This window comes from Phoenix dactylifera, chromosome 15, assembly GCF_051530095.1.
Source record: "Phoenix dactylifera cultivar Ajwa chromosome 15, Ajwa_hap1_PhDact_Kaust_v1.1, whole genome shotgun sequence".
Classification (NCBI taxonomy): Eukaryota; Viridiplantae; Streptophyta; class Magnoliopsida; order Arecales; family Arecaceae; genus Phoenix; species Phoenix dactylifera.
The window spans coordinates 20,287,880-20,299,899 of record NC_143204.1 but is presented as its reverse complement, the minus strand read 5'-3'; the positions used below and the strand labels follow the sequence as shown (position 1 = coordinate 20,299,899).

The window sequence follows — 12,020 nt, the reverse complement described above, 5'->3', positions numbered from 1 at the left end:
ATATAGTTACCAAACAGCAAATAGCTTTTTATAAAAGCTATACTTCAAAAAGCTCTATTTCTGAAAGCTCTACTACAAACAACTCTGCCAAACGGGGCCTAAGGAGCATTGTCAAAACTGATGGTCTATTCTTTTATCTACGGATTGGACATGTTAACAAATTGATTGTTACTTGGAATTGTCCATCTCCTATATCCTAATAAAGATGGTCAGGAGATGGTTGACAATTTCATATATTTGGTTTAACGAGATAATTGAAGAGAAAAACAATTTATACTTTCTAGGGTTTGAGCTTTAAAAGTGATAAACTTATCTTGATTGCAATATCATCCTTGTTAGAACAACTGGTTGTCACCGATCATTTCTTATGGGTGCCTAGTTGGTCTTTTGTCTTATATTCTCCTGATAAAGGTGGGACTCCTTGTTTCAAGTACCTCATTTTTTTTCCTAGACATTTGTTGCTTTCCACTATACAACGTAGGAAAGAGGTAGCTTTGTCATCATCACCAAGTTTAGCTTCGCCTTTGTATATTCCTAACATTTCACAAAGAGAATCCTCGATGCAAAACTTTTTTAATATTCATTCCAATTCCTACTAAATTTGTGATGACCCCAATGCCAACTTTTTAGAAGTAGCAACCCATTAGGATAGGGTAAAAGTTCAAAGTTAAATTTGACTTTAACCTAAAATGTGAATAGCTGCAGCCATGGTCCCTTTCCCCAGCTAACATACAGCCTCTAGATTACAAAGCCAAAACATTCAAGATATAGATGGTTTGACAAGAACCCAGACAAGGGCTCGTAAACAAATCATTGCCTTGGGTTTGCAATGTTAGTACCTTCATGATTTATCATTCAGGATTTTGGTTCTCTTGCCGAAACAAGTTATTTCTGGAGTCCATGCTATGACATATGTTATGTAACTTCTGGTATTCTTCCCTATCATGTTGCATGAAGTTGAAAGGGCTTTATGATTTTCTAGATAGAGTCCTCTTGTCAATTCAGTCCAAAATAAATGCAAAAATGAAAAATGAAAGGAAAGTTTATTTTGCATTCATGCCACAAGATAAAGAAATGCATGCAAAACCTATCTCAAAATGGCCACATATAAATAAAAAGCAATCAACGATTCCAACTAAAGTTTCTTGTATCTAAATGACAATTTGTTAGCTAAAGCAAGGGCCTCAAGATACCTATTATCATCCAAACTTTATACACCCGATATGACAAATAATGTAACCCATCTCATGGCGATTGTTAGATCCATAAAAAAGCCTCCAGCTTAGCAGATAATTAGGTCTAAACAGATGATGGGCAAGAATGCTGCAGTCACCAAAGCAAACAACTCGGCCCTACTCAATCAGAGAAATATAATTATTAAAGGTCATGATGCCAGGGTTAGCTAGAAGTACCTAATTCAAGGAAAGAAAGAATTGAATGCAGCATCCCGGTGTTCCTTCCGGATGATGTCTCCACGCTCTTTCGCTAAATACAGATTATGATCTTCTCTTATGCCTCCACAAGAAATGATATGAACCAGCAACTTTTTGCTGCCAGGTCCAGTTTAACACAGGTCATGAATGCACTGGCTGCATATAAGAAGTTTCTAGGCATGATGCACTCCATTTACAATTCCTGTCTTCAAACTACCTCTTCTTGCAGCTCTTATACGCCCCATAAGATTCTCCCCAAGACTGCCCAATCCATTCCTCCCAACTAATTTGGTGCCAAAGCTGCGGTACAACACACTCAATCGCTTCTCATCACCATCAATCTCAGCCAATTCCATCACATGCTTCCTTGAAATCAGTCCATAGAGGAAAAGGGAACCAGAACCAGACTTCCTCTCACCAATCCCTACGCGTACCAATGAAGTACAGTCAGACTCCAAAGAACATGGGTCATAAAGAACCGAAAAGTTTCCAAAATAGAGATCAGGAGTTCGGAACAGGTCATCCAAATCCAAAACTTCCTCTTTAGCATCCGTTCTCTCCATCATCACTGGCACCACGAACCTCCTCCTAGCTGCCCTCACTATGTTTGCAGCCTCTCTGAATCCACTGAGGAGAGCTCCATGCATCGTTGCTGGATACCGCCGGTTTGTTGCCTCTCCAGCAAAAAAGACCCTCCCATTACCCACACTCTCAGCTAACACATCATAATCATCGCCAGAGGAGCCAACAGCAACATAAGAATATGAACCATAAGCAAACTTATCCGACCCCCATCGAGTACATATCGCTTGAATTGGTTTGGGGACTTCAATACCCTTTGGGGAAAAGATCCTCCTGAGAACCTCTAATACCCTCTCAACGTGCACCACTGGCGAGGTTGTCTCAAACTTGATGGCAGACTCCCCTGCAACAAGAGCAACAAGGAGTGGCCCGCCAGAGACCGAAGAATAGCTATAGAACAGAAAAAATTCACCTCGCTGACTTGAATCCTCAGTCAAGTGGCCGAATGTATCGATCTCGCCGTTCCAGAAATCATAAGGAAACAGCATTGCGACCTTGTTCAGCAGCCCAAAACCCAATCTTTTGATGGCCTCCTGCTTCTGTGGTGGGAGGTCGGGGACAAACTCAATGCAGCCCTTCTTAAGCACGCCGAGGGGGACCGTGCAGAGGGCCATGTCACCCCGAAAGACCTGCCCGTTGGCGTACACCATCACTCCGTCACTCCCATATTGAATTCGAGTCACGGTCTGGTCATAGAAGATGGGGAGGTTCTCCGCAAGGGCCCGAACGAAGTGGGCATTGCCCCCGGGGATGAAGCAGTGGTCGCCACCCATCTCGTAGGGGTCATCCTGGTCCCAGAAGGCCATGGAGAGGTTGGAGAGGAGGGTGGCATTAGCATACTCAAGGTTGGCGAGATGCCAGTCCAGCAGCATCCGCTCCTCAAGAGAGTCAGCGACACCATAGGCCTGGCGGAAGGCCTCAAGGGCGGTGCCAAGGGAGACATCGACGGACTTGAGCTCTTCGGTGATGGCCTGGCGGAGCTTGCAGACCTTGTCGAGGAGCTGGTTGAAGGAGGCCTCGACGCGGGAGTCGACGACGGGGTCGACGGGGCGACCATCAGGGAGGTAGAGGGGGCACTTGTCGCGGACTTTGTGGAGGGGGAAGCCAAGCTGGCGGGCGAGGACGCCGAGGGGGTTGCCATTGATGCCGGTGAGGACGCTGCCGCCGAGGTCGGCGGCGGCGACGGTGGCACCGTCGGGAGACAGCATCTTGTGGGTGAGGACGCGGCCACCGGGGCGGTGGCGGCCCTCGAGGACCGCGACCTTGAAGCCTTGGGCGAGGAGCTGGCGGGCGGCGGCAAGGCCGGCGAGGCCAGCGCCAACGACGACGACGGTGGGCGGGGGGAGGGACGGTGGGCGGCGAGGGGCGGCGGAGAGGACGGCGGGGGCGAGGCCGAAGTTGATGTAACCGTGGTCGAGGAGGAAGGAGTAGGCCGCGGTAACAAGGGCGCGGTGCTCGGCGCGGATGGACTCCATGGCGTGGGACTCGGTGACCCAGGCGGAGGGGTTGGAGCGCCACAGCGCGAGGATGTGGTTCCGGACGACGATGTAGTTAGCCTGGGCGGCGCCGCCGAGGACAGGGACGACGTTGGCCTCGATCTCCTCCTCGGTGAGGGAGTCGACGGGGAAGCCCACGGAGATGGCGATAAGGGCCTCGACGTCGAGCTCGCGGGCGAGGCGGAGGGCAGACGGGCCGGCAGCTCCCCGGGGGCGGCCGCGGCGGCGCGGGGCGGGGGGGAGGTCGTTGATCTGCATCTGGATGAGCTCGTCGATGAGCTTCTCGGAGTAGACGACGCCGGAGGAGCGAGCGGAGTGGGGGCGGAGGACACGGAGACCGTGGGAGGGGACCATCTCCGGGAACTGCTTCTTACGGCGCCGGCGCTTCCTGGCCGGTGGCGCGGGGTCGTCGGCTGCGGCGGCGGGAGGAGTCGCCTCGGAGTCGTCGGTGGGAGGGGGAGGAGGGGTATCATGGGAAGGCGGGGGAGGGGTAGATTCGGAATCGTCGGCGGGGGCAGGAGAGAGGGGGGCGGGAGGGGTAGACTCGGAATCGTTGGCGGGCGCGAGAGGGGTACTTTGGGAAGGGGCGGGAGGGGTAGACTCAGAATCGGGGTCTTCCATGGTTTCTCTTCTCTCTCTTTCGTCGCCGCCGCGGCTGGAAACGAGAGAGGGGAGCGAGGGTTTCCTTCCCTTCCCTTCTTTCTTTCTTTTTTTTCTTTTTTCTTTTTTTTTTTTTCCCTCTTCTCTCGGCTCTTCGCTTTGGGCTTAACTCTTCTTTGTGCTTGGACTAGATTGGACGTCCTAATTAATTTAATGACAACAGGATATATAGTAAGGGTACGGATGGATTTTAAGGGCTTTCTTGGTCATTTCATGCGTGCTTGGACTGGTCCATGAGGCTCCAAGTTTTCTTTGAAAGAACGGAGGGAGATATTTGGAATAGACACTGCTTGGACCTTCAATATCGAAAACCATTTGATTATTCTGGATAATTTCAAGCTTTACTACCTATAATTATTAAAAGATCAATTAGTGCTATTAGCTCTACATTTTTCGTACTATAGATTAAATTTTCATTAACCTTTTATCCTAAAACTTTAAAGTATCATAGAATATGGATTCATGTAATTTGAAAGGTAGATATTGTTTGCGTCACATTTTAAAATTTAAGGATCAATGTATGTATAGCAACTCTGAAGAAGAGTCAGATAGGACTTCTAGTGCTTTGAATCAAGATATAGACCGAAGTGCAGAAGACTGCATTATAGCCCAAAGTAAAAAAACAAAAGCCTGATGTAAACCATATCCGAATGAGCCATAGCCAAAAATATTTGATCATCGGTCTAACAGTTGGAGTAGAGCAACCGTGCAAAAAAAACGTACATAGTGAGAGGACGGCTAGCATCAGTTATCAGAACCGTCATAAATAGAAGTCAAATATGTGTAGCAACTAAGGATGTCAATAGGATGGATACCGAAATATTTTATTCATCCCAAACCGAATGAAGTGATTTCAACCAAAATTAAATGTGGATGGTTTTGATGATGGGTTTACAAATTAAAAACCATTTTATTTTGGTTTCAGTTACGATTTTGATGATTCCTAGAGCCGAAAATGAACTCGATATTGAACCGAAAACCGAAACCGAAACCGAAATCATATACACTTGATATTTAATATTCTTAATACTTTTATATTTTGTATAAATCCAAATTATTATACTATGAATTTGGTAAAATTATGGATTATATGATGAAAATTATGCATAATAGCTTTAATTTGGTTTCTCATATGTACAAATTTTGAAATGGATAGAGAAAGTTAGCGGTTTTTGATTTTTCGATTTTAGTTTTGATTTTGGTTTTGAAGTTTTTCAGGTGGTAGCTATATTTTTTATTTCAAAAACCATTCGAGTTCAGTTTCAGTTTCAGTTTTTTCACTGGCTGCACCGAATCCGTCATGTTGACATCCCTAGTAGCAACCATTAGAAAAAACATTTATTATATTTAAATAAATAAGTAGAATTGTACTTCATTAGAAATCTTTCAACATTCAACTTATCAGTGCATCCTATTTTACCTTAGCTTACTCTACCATTAATTTTCTATCCTAAGAGTAGTATTAACTGAAACTTCTACTATTTTAGCCCAAACTATATCCTTGTTCCTGTCTAAATCTATTTCCTTTAAACAGTGATGTAACGGTGGCAAAAGTCCTTGAAAGTTAAGATATCTGAACTCACATCATTTTCGTATTCTCCTTTCGAGCACCCTCTTTTCAGCTGCTCTAATGTCAGTGGTACGACTATGCACCTATCTATCTATTGTCATTTAATTTACCATCTTTAGCCAATAAGTTTCTTAGCACATCTGAATTGGACAAAAGGAGCAAATAGATCTTTTCTAGGCTTCTACTAAAATAAAAAAAAAATAATTTATCTTTTTAGTTAGAAGCTTTACTTATCTATAGTAATTTTTGATTATAACTAGGCTTCTATATTTCAAAGAGATTCATCGATTTAAATGACATATATTTTTCTTGAAATAATTATATTTTTATATAAAGAATCTTACCTTTATACTTGCAATCCTAGGGGCAGAACACTAGCGCTTCATTATATTATATATATATTTTAAATTTTATTAGCTAAGAAATTTAAAGTACATATTAATTATTTCAACATGAATTAATGTCTATTATAATTTTTTGTGGTAAAATTTTACTTTATGAGCTGGTTGAAATAATTAAACTTAAGCAGCATTAGCAAAATGAATCATTACTTTAAAGTATTGTTAAATACTGCCTTAGTAGGAGTTTTATATTTTACATGATAGTTAGAGATGTAAAGTGCGAGGACCCGTGTAAGCGTGTGTTTAGTTCCACATTAGTTATTTACCGAGAAGATCTTGGGTATTTTAAAACTAAGAAATTCAAAAAATATTTTCCAACTAATTTTTTTGGGTGAGTTCACAGGTTGTGACAAATGATGTTAAAGCGAACTTGGCCCATAGCCTATGTAGACTTGGAGACCTCTATCATGATGGCAAAGGTAAGTATTGCAAAAAATCGAGCCTAAGGATAAAAATTTAAACCTTGCATAGATAGACATGCAATTGGATAGTTTGACAGGGATATGTATGCAAAAATTTCAATAAAATACAAAAAAATAGTAAATGTAAAAGCATAAACCAAAAAGTAAACAAAGAATTCTCTTCTTCTGAGGGGTTGATATCAACTACGAGCAGTTGCTGTTGGACTTGAAGATAGCCTCTCTGCCTTTCACCATCTTTAACTCCATGACCCTATCTAATTTCTCTCAGTGGGGGCCTCACCCATGTCCCTCTAAAGGTGAGACAGGTCATGTGATTTGGGTTACTTCCATTCTCCATCCTGGAGAAACACAGAAATAACAAGGTGCCCATGATGTTGTCCTTGTAGTTATCCTTGGAGTGGGGCCATAGGTAATGGTTATCCGGGATGTTAGTTTGCTTGAATGATCTTCGGGCCTCTCAATTTGCACTTTTAGAGCGAATTAGCGACGCCAATATGTTGCATCTGGATTTAGGAACTAACTTTTTTTTAGCCTTCAATAGCTTTAGGATTAGAAACATATGATTAGATGCACCAAAGATGAACTTAGAGGAAAATCCACCTTGCATGCATTGAAATTACATTGCTAATTGGTTTGTTTCTTATAGTTTCAGAACTCATCATTTGTCTAGAAATTGGCTGCTCATGGAAAATTTTGCTTGAAGGTAGACCAACAGAACACAACTTCCCTAAGTATTGGACCAAATTATGTATAGGCAAATGAGGCTAATTTAGACCAAACACAATTTAATCTACTACAAAATATGACATCGGGGTGGTGCTAAATTGGAGCCAATTCCAGATTTTCTTGCAGTCTTAGATGCATCGGTGTAATGGCCGGTGGCTGCTCTTGTTAGGTGCAGGGAATGATCTATTTGTATGAATCCCCATTTACATTGCAAGGTTCCAATTGGTAGTCCGAGCCTAGTTAGGCTTAGCCTAGCTATATCAAATCTCTTATTGGCTCATGCGACGAAACTTTGCGAATTGATCCGATGCTTGTGCGAAGAGCAACTGCCTAACATTGATATGCAGCAATGATTTTTATTCTCTTTTAAGAGATATTTAGTGAAAGTTTGAACCCTAGAGTTCCTTCTTTCAGATAAAGAGGGATGCCAACTGAGAAGCCATGAATATTTTGAAAAACAGATGTTCCTTAGCTAGATGATTTGCATGAAGCGATAATAAACCTTGCAATGAATACCTAAATATACATAGTGACTGAGATCCAACAAACAAGACACGCAACTTAAAAACTGGTTCGTCATTTTGGTAAAAGACTTGAGTACTAGTTTCTTTTTGTTGTATGTGATACTCCATTCTTGATTTGTTTGGCCTTAGACAAGTCCAAATTTGAATTTGGGTTCATACACAACATAATTCTATATCAAACATGGATGCAACATTATATCGCATGTGCATAAAGATTATCATTTGTAGATGTATTTTGCTCTCAAAAGAAAGAAAGTCCATTACATATTATAACCATATATTGTTTGTTATATAATACCGATGAATTTGAAAGATTGGAAAGTATTTATTGTAAGACACTTTGCTAGATATGGTCATGTAATGTGTTCGATAATACAACCGAACTCGAATAACCATCCCGACAACTTTAGCTTAAGATCAACTTTAGTTGCTTCGTTTAGAAGGCATATATCTGAATTTAAATTCTTCATCGAGATTGAATATAGATTTTTGTATGTATTTGCCTGCAACTATGGTGTATTCTCGTCAACAAACTGACTATCATATATTGTTGTGCAAACATTTAAACTGTGCAGGGGTGGTGCTAAAGGCGACAATTGAGTTTAGTTCACCTAGACATTGAGTTCCATCTAGGCTGTCAAAATTAAGCCGAGCATGCATTCATCGAATATTGACCCGTTTAGATTCAACACATCCTAACCAAACAAAAGTAGAAAATTTAGAATGAAAAAACAAAAAATTAATCCGACCTAATCCGACCCGACCTATTAACACTTTTAGTCCATATCATGAATCCAATCTTTTAAAAAAAATAGGCAAGGAGGGGAGTCCAAATTTACGGGACAATACCTAGACCGGTCCGAGATTTTTACCGAGGAACCAAGCATTTTAACTTGAAAAATCCCTCCTAGGAGCGAAATCTTGAGAAATAACACCATTCAATATTTGAATCCCGACCTCTTGCTCAGAAACCAGAGCATGTGATAACTGACACTGATCTAATGCTAAGGACGCTTGTCCTACAACTTGAGTACCCGTGACACCAAATAACCTTAGACCTTGCCTCTGCCAGCTTCTCATAAAGTAACTATTGTTCTTGTTCTTTTATTATTTATGTTTGTTATGTTTCAATTTTTATACTGCTACAGAATTATGTGGTATTCTCACGGACTTCAGACAACATTAATGAGTAGCAAATCAATTAATTCCTTCCCGGGGAGCACCAGAACATTCCCCCGGTCACTGGAGCCAGTGTCATCAATGGCTTCGCCACCGGCTCTGTCCCCCTGGAAAAGGGCTGGCTCGCTGGCCGCATCCCACGCGACGGCACTGAAAAGGCGAGGAAGGAGACGAAGGAATCATTTCATCGAGTGGGAGACCTGCAAAAATTTAGCGGCCTTCCGAAGCAGAGATGAGCTGCCTATTTTCCCATTCTTTAAATATAAAGGCATTTTAATATTCATTTTTTTTTTCAAATTTTTCTAGAAAATGATTGTAAAGTCCAAAAAGTACTATTATTTTATCAAATAAAAAAAGAAACGATAATGTTGTTATTCTTTGCTTCTTTTTTTTGTCTAGCAATATCATAACAGCTATTATTTTGGAAATATTTCAATGTTAAAAAGGCCCTAAAGAGTTGCGTTTTAAGATAATAATTTTGGTGGTCCTAATAGGATAATGTGTTACTTAAAACAATGATTTAGTATAGTACAAAAAGGTTGATGATCCGTGAGCGTGACAGATGATTTTTGTCATTTTTCTTATTTTTATTATTTTATGTAAGACTGAAGGGCGGCCGAAGATTTTTCCAATCATTCTTTGTGAGCCAATATGTCACTCTATTGGCTTCTAGTTATGCATGGGTTGAATTTACTTTTAATTATGAGGAGAGGGATGTAGCAATAATAGTTAGGTGAGGAGGCTAACAAGCTAAGTGGCAAATTAAGAATTGTAGAGTTTTTCAGGTTGTACATGTATATCGAAAGACGAATAGAACAGTTGTCTGGGTTGCTTTCTTTGCTGCTTAGCATTCAGGAGAGATCATGTAGTCTTGTCAAGGAGATTATCTTTACACTGCTTTCTTATTTTCTTCACTCGACTCGGCTTGTTGCACTCGTGCCAGAATGATATGAGCAGCCGCTATACCAAAAAAAAAAAAAACAAATTGGGGTCGTCACGTAGGGCTTTGAAGTCGGCAGCCAAGCTGCATTTTTGATAGAAAAGCCCTTCTGGCAATAGGTTCCTAGGACTGGTAGCAAGTTCGAGACAAAAGCTATTTAATAAATTATCAAGCAAAATGAAATCTGGTGGACAACATGGACTCCAATAAGGGCAACTATAGAAATGATTGTGACATAATCAAATCTTCCTCAATAATGGTATAGTTAATGTGCAGTTTGACTACATAAATTGTTTGTTTCTAGCCATAAGCCAGCTATTTAGATTTAAATGATGCAACTAATAGTTTGCTTGAAGGCAGGAACTAGTAATTAGTAGTGAAAATGCCTCATTTGTCCCCTTTTTTGCCCATGTTCTTTACGCACCTTTCTTTTTGGTACAAAGGTTTATGTATCTTTCCTTGCAGCTATTATTTTTTTTTTCTAGTGTGTTTCTATTGAATTTTTTTAATATTTATTTACTAATTTTTATAAATATATTTATTCTAGATTGATTTAATAAATTTAATTTACCAAAAACGAGTCTCGAGGTAATGTGGAAATTGAGAATACAAGTAGCCTTCCCCATTTTTTTTTTAAAAAGAAAATATGTCTAGGAACATGAAATAGGCGTGTCTTTCAATACAATTTTAGATATAATTTTCCTACCATCGCCACCCATAATAATGTTTGGTAAAGAAACTACTCTGATATGGTCTTCTATAGTTTCAAGTAATGGATAAATCTACATCAATTAAGATATACATTATCCCTTTATATGCTGTTAACTTCATCCATATTTTTTTTTTCTCGATAAAGAGAAGAAAAAACTTCATCCATATTCGACTACAAAAGGTTAGAATTACAAACTTATGACATTGCTAAAGCGTATGTGGAAAACCTTGAACGCCATACATGATTTTAGATGGTTTACTTGTAGCATAAATGCCAGTGCTTGTATTGATGGAGGGTTCATCCATATTATGGTATTTCTGCTTTCTAGAGAGAAATGGATGGTTTATTTGTTATGTATCAGAGATTTATATGAAAATAAATCTAGAATACGCGATTTCTGCTTTATAGATAATTAATCAATGATCAGACTTGCTGAAAGGAAAAAAAAAAAGCCTAGAAATCAAATGTCATCATGTGTTTTGCTAGATACTCTAGAAAACAAAACTAATGCTTGATATAAGAAAGAAATACTAAACTAAGTATAGTTGGAATTAACAAATTCCATGTTTCATGATAGAATACTTTTTCTTCAATTTGCAGTTGGTAATTAACGACTTAGTTGGTTTCTGAACCTTTCTTTGGCCTAGCAGCATTTGGGAGAACTCAACAAAACAATATTTTTGGAGTCTGATGGCAATATTCACTCCAATGCATCTTCTGGAATCATGTAGCCCTGAAAACTAGATTGGCGACTCAGATTTTCAGCAATGAGTGTGAAGGAGGATCTATCAGTTTAGACCTCACTTGAACCTAACTATGGGCTCTTAGAATCTATTATGTTATTGAAAAATTGTTCAAGGATTTCTACACAAGTGCACACTGGCACAAACCTGCATGGGTCAAGCAAGGCTGGTATATATGGAGCCTCTTTTGATTTCATTCATATGCTAATATAAGATTTTGCATGAGATCTTTTTCCACTCTTTATTTTCTGGAAATAATTTCACTTCGAATGGTTGAAATTTGTTAATTATGTACAATCTATTTTAAGTTGTGGAATTTTTCTCTCAACTACCGGCCATTTAGGTCATAAATAAACATGAACAAAGTAAAGAGCATCTGCAGATTGCATAACCTTGAGAACGGAAGTTTTTCAGAAAAATACCAATTTCATGGGCTAAATGACTGAGCTTGTGAGGTGCATAAATAATATCCATCGATTCATTTTCTATAACATTTGTTCATATAAAGTTTAGAAATGAGGCTGTCTTGAAAGACTATACATTGCCTCATAATCCCATTGGACAAGAAAATATTGTAAGTAAAGATCCATTCATAATGGTAGGAAAGGATAAGCTTAGACATAAATTTCGAA

The 12,020-nt window shown here is 40.0% G+C and overlaps 1 protein-coding gene across 1 annotated transcript; it reads right to left on the bottom strand.

Annotated features, from left to right (window-relative positions):
- Positions 1-1,016: 1,016 nt before the first annotated feature.
- LOC103707941 (lysine-specific histone demethylase 1 homolog 1) lies at positions 1,017-4,323 on the bottom strand. Its single transcript, XM_008792668.6, has one exon. The coding sequence runs from the start codon at positions 4,130-4,132 to the stop codon at positions 1,607-1,609; it is 2,526 nt and encodes an 841-aa protein (XP_008790890.3). The 5' UTR covers positions 4,133-4,323; the 3' UTR covers positions 1,017-1,606.
- Between the last annotated feature and the right edge of the window lie 7,697 nt (positions 4,324-12,020).

Excerpts from the sequence above, each read along its gene's own strand:
- LOC103707941 (XM_008792668.6), bottom strand. The coding sequence starts at position 4,132 with ATGGAAGACCCCGATTCTGAGTCTACCCCTCCCGCCCCTTCCCAAAGT.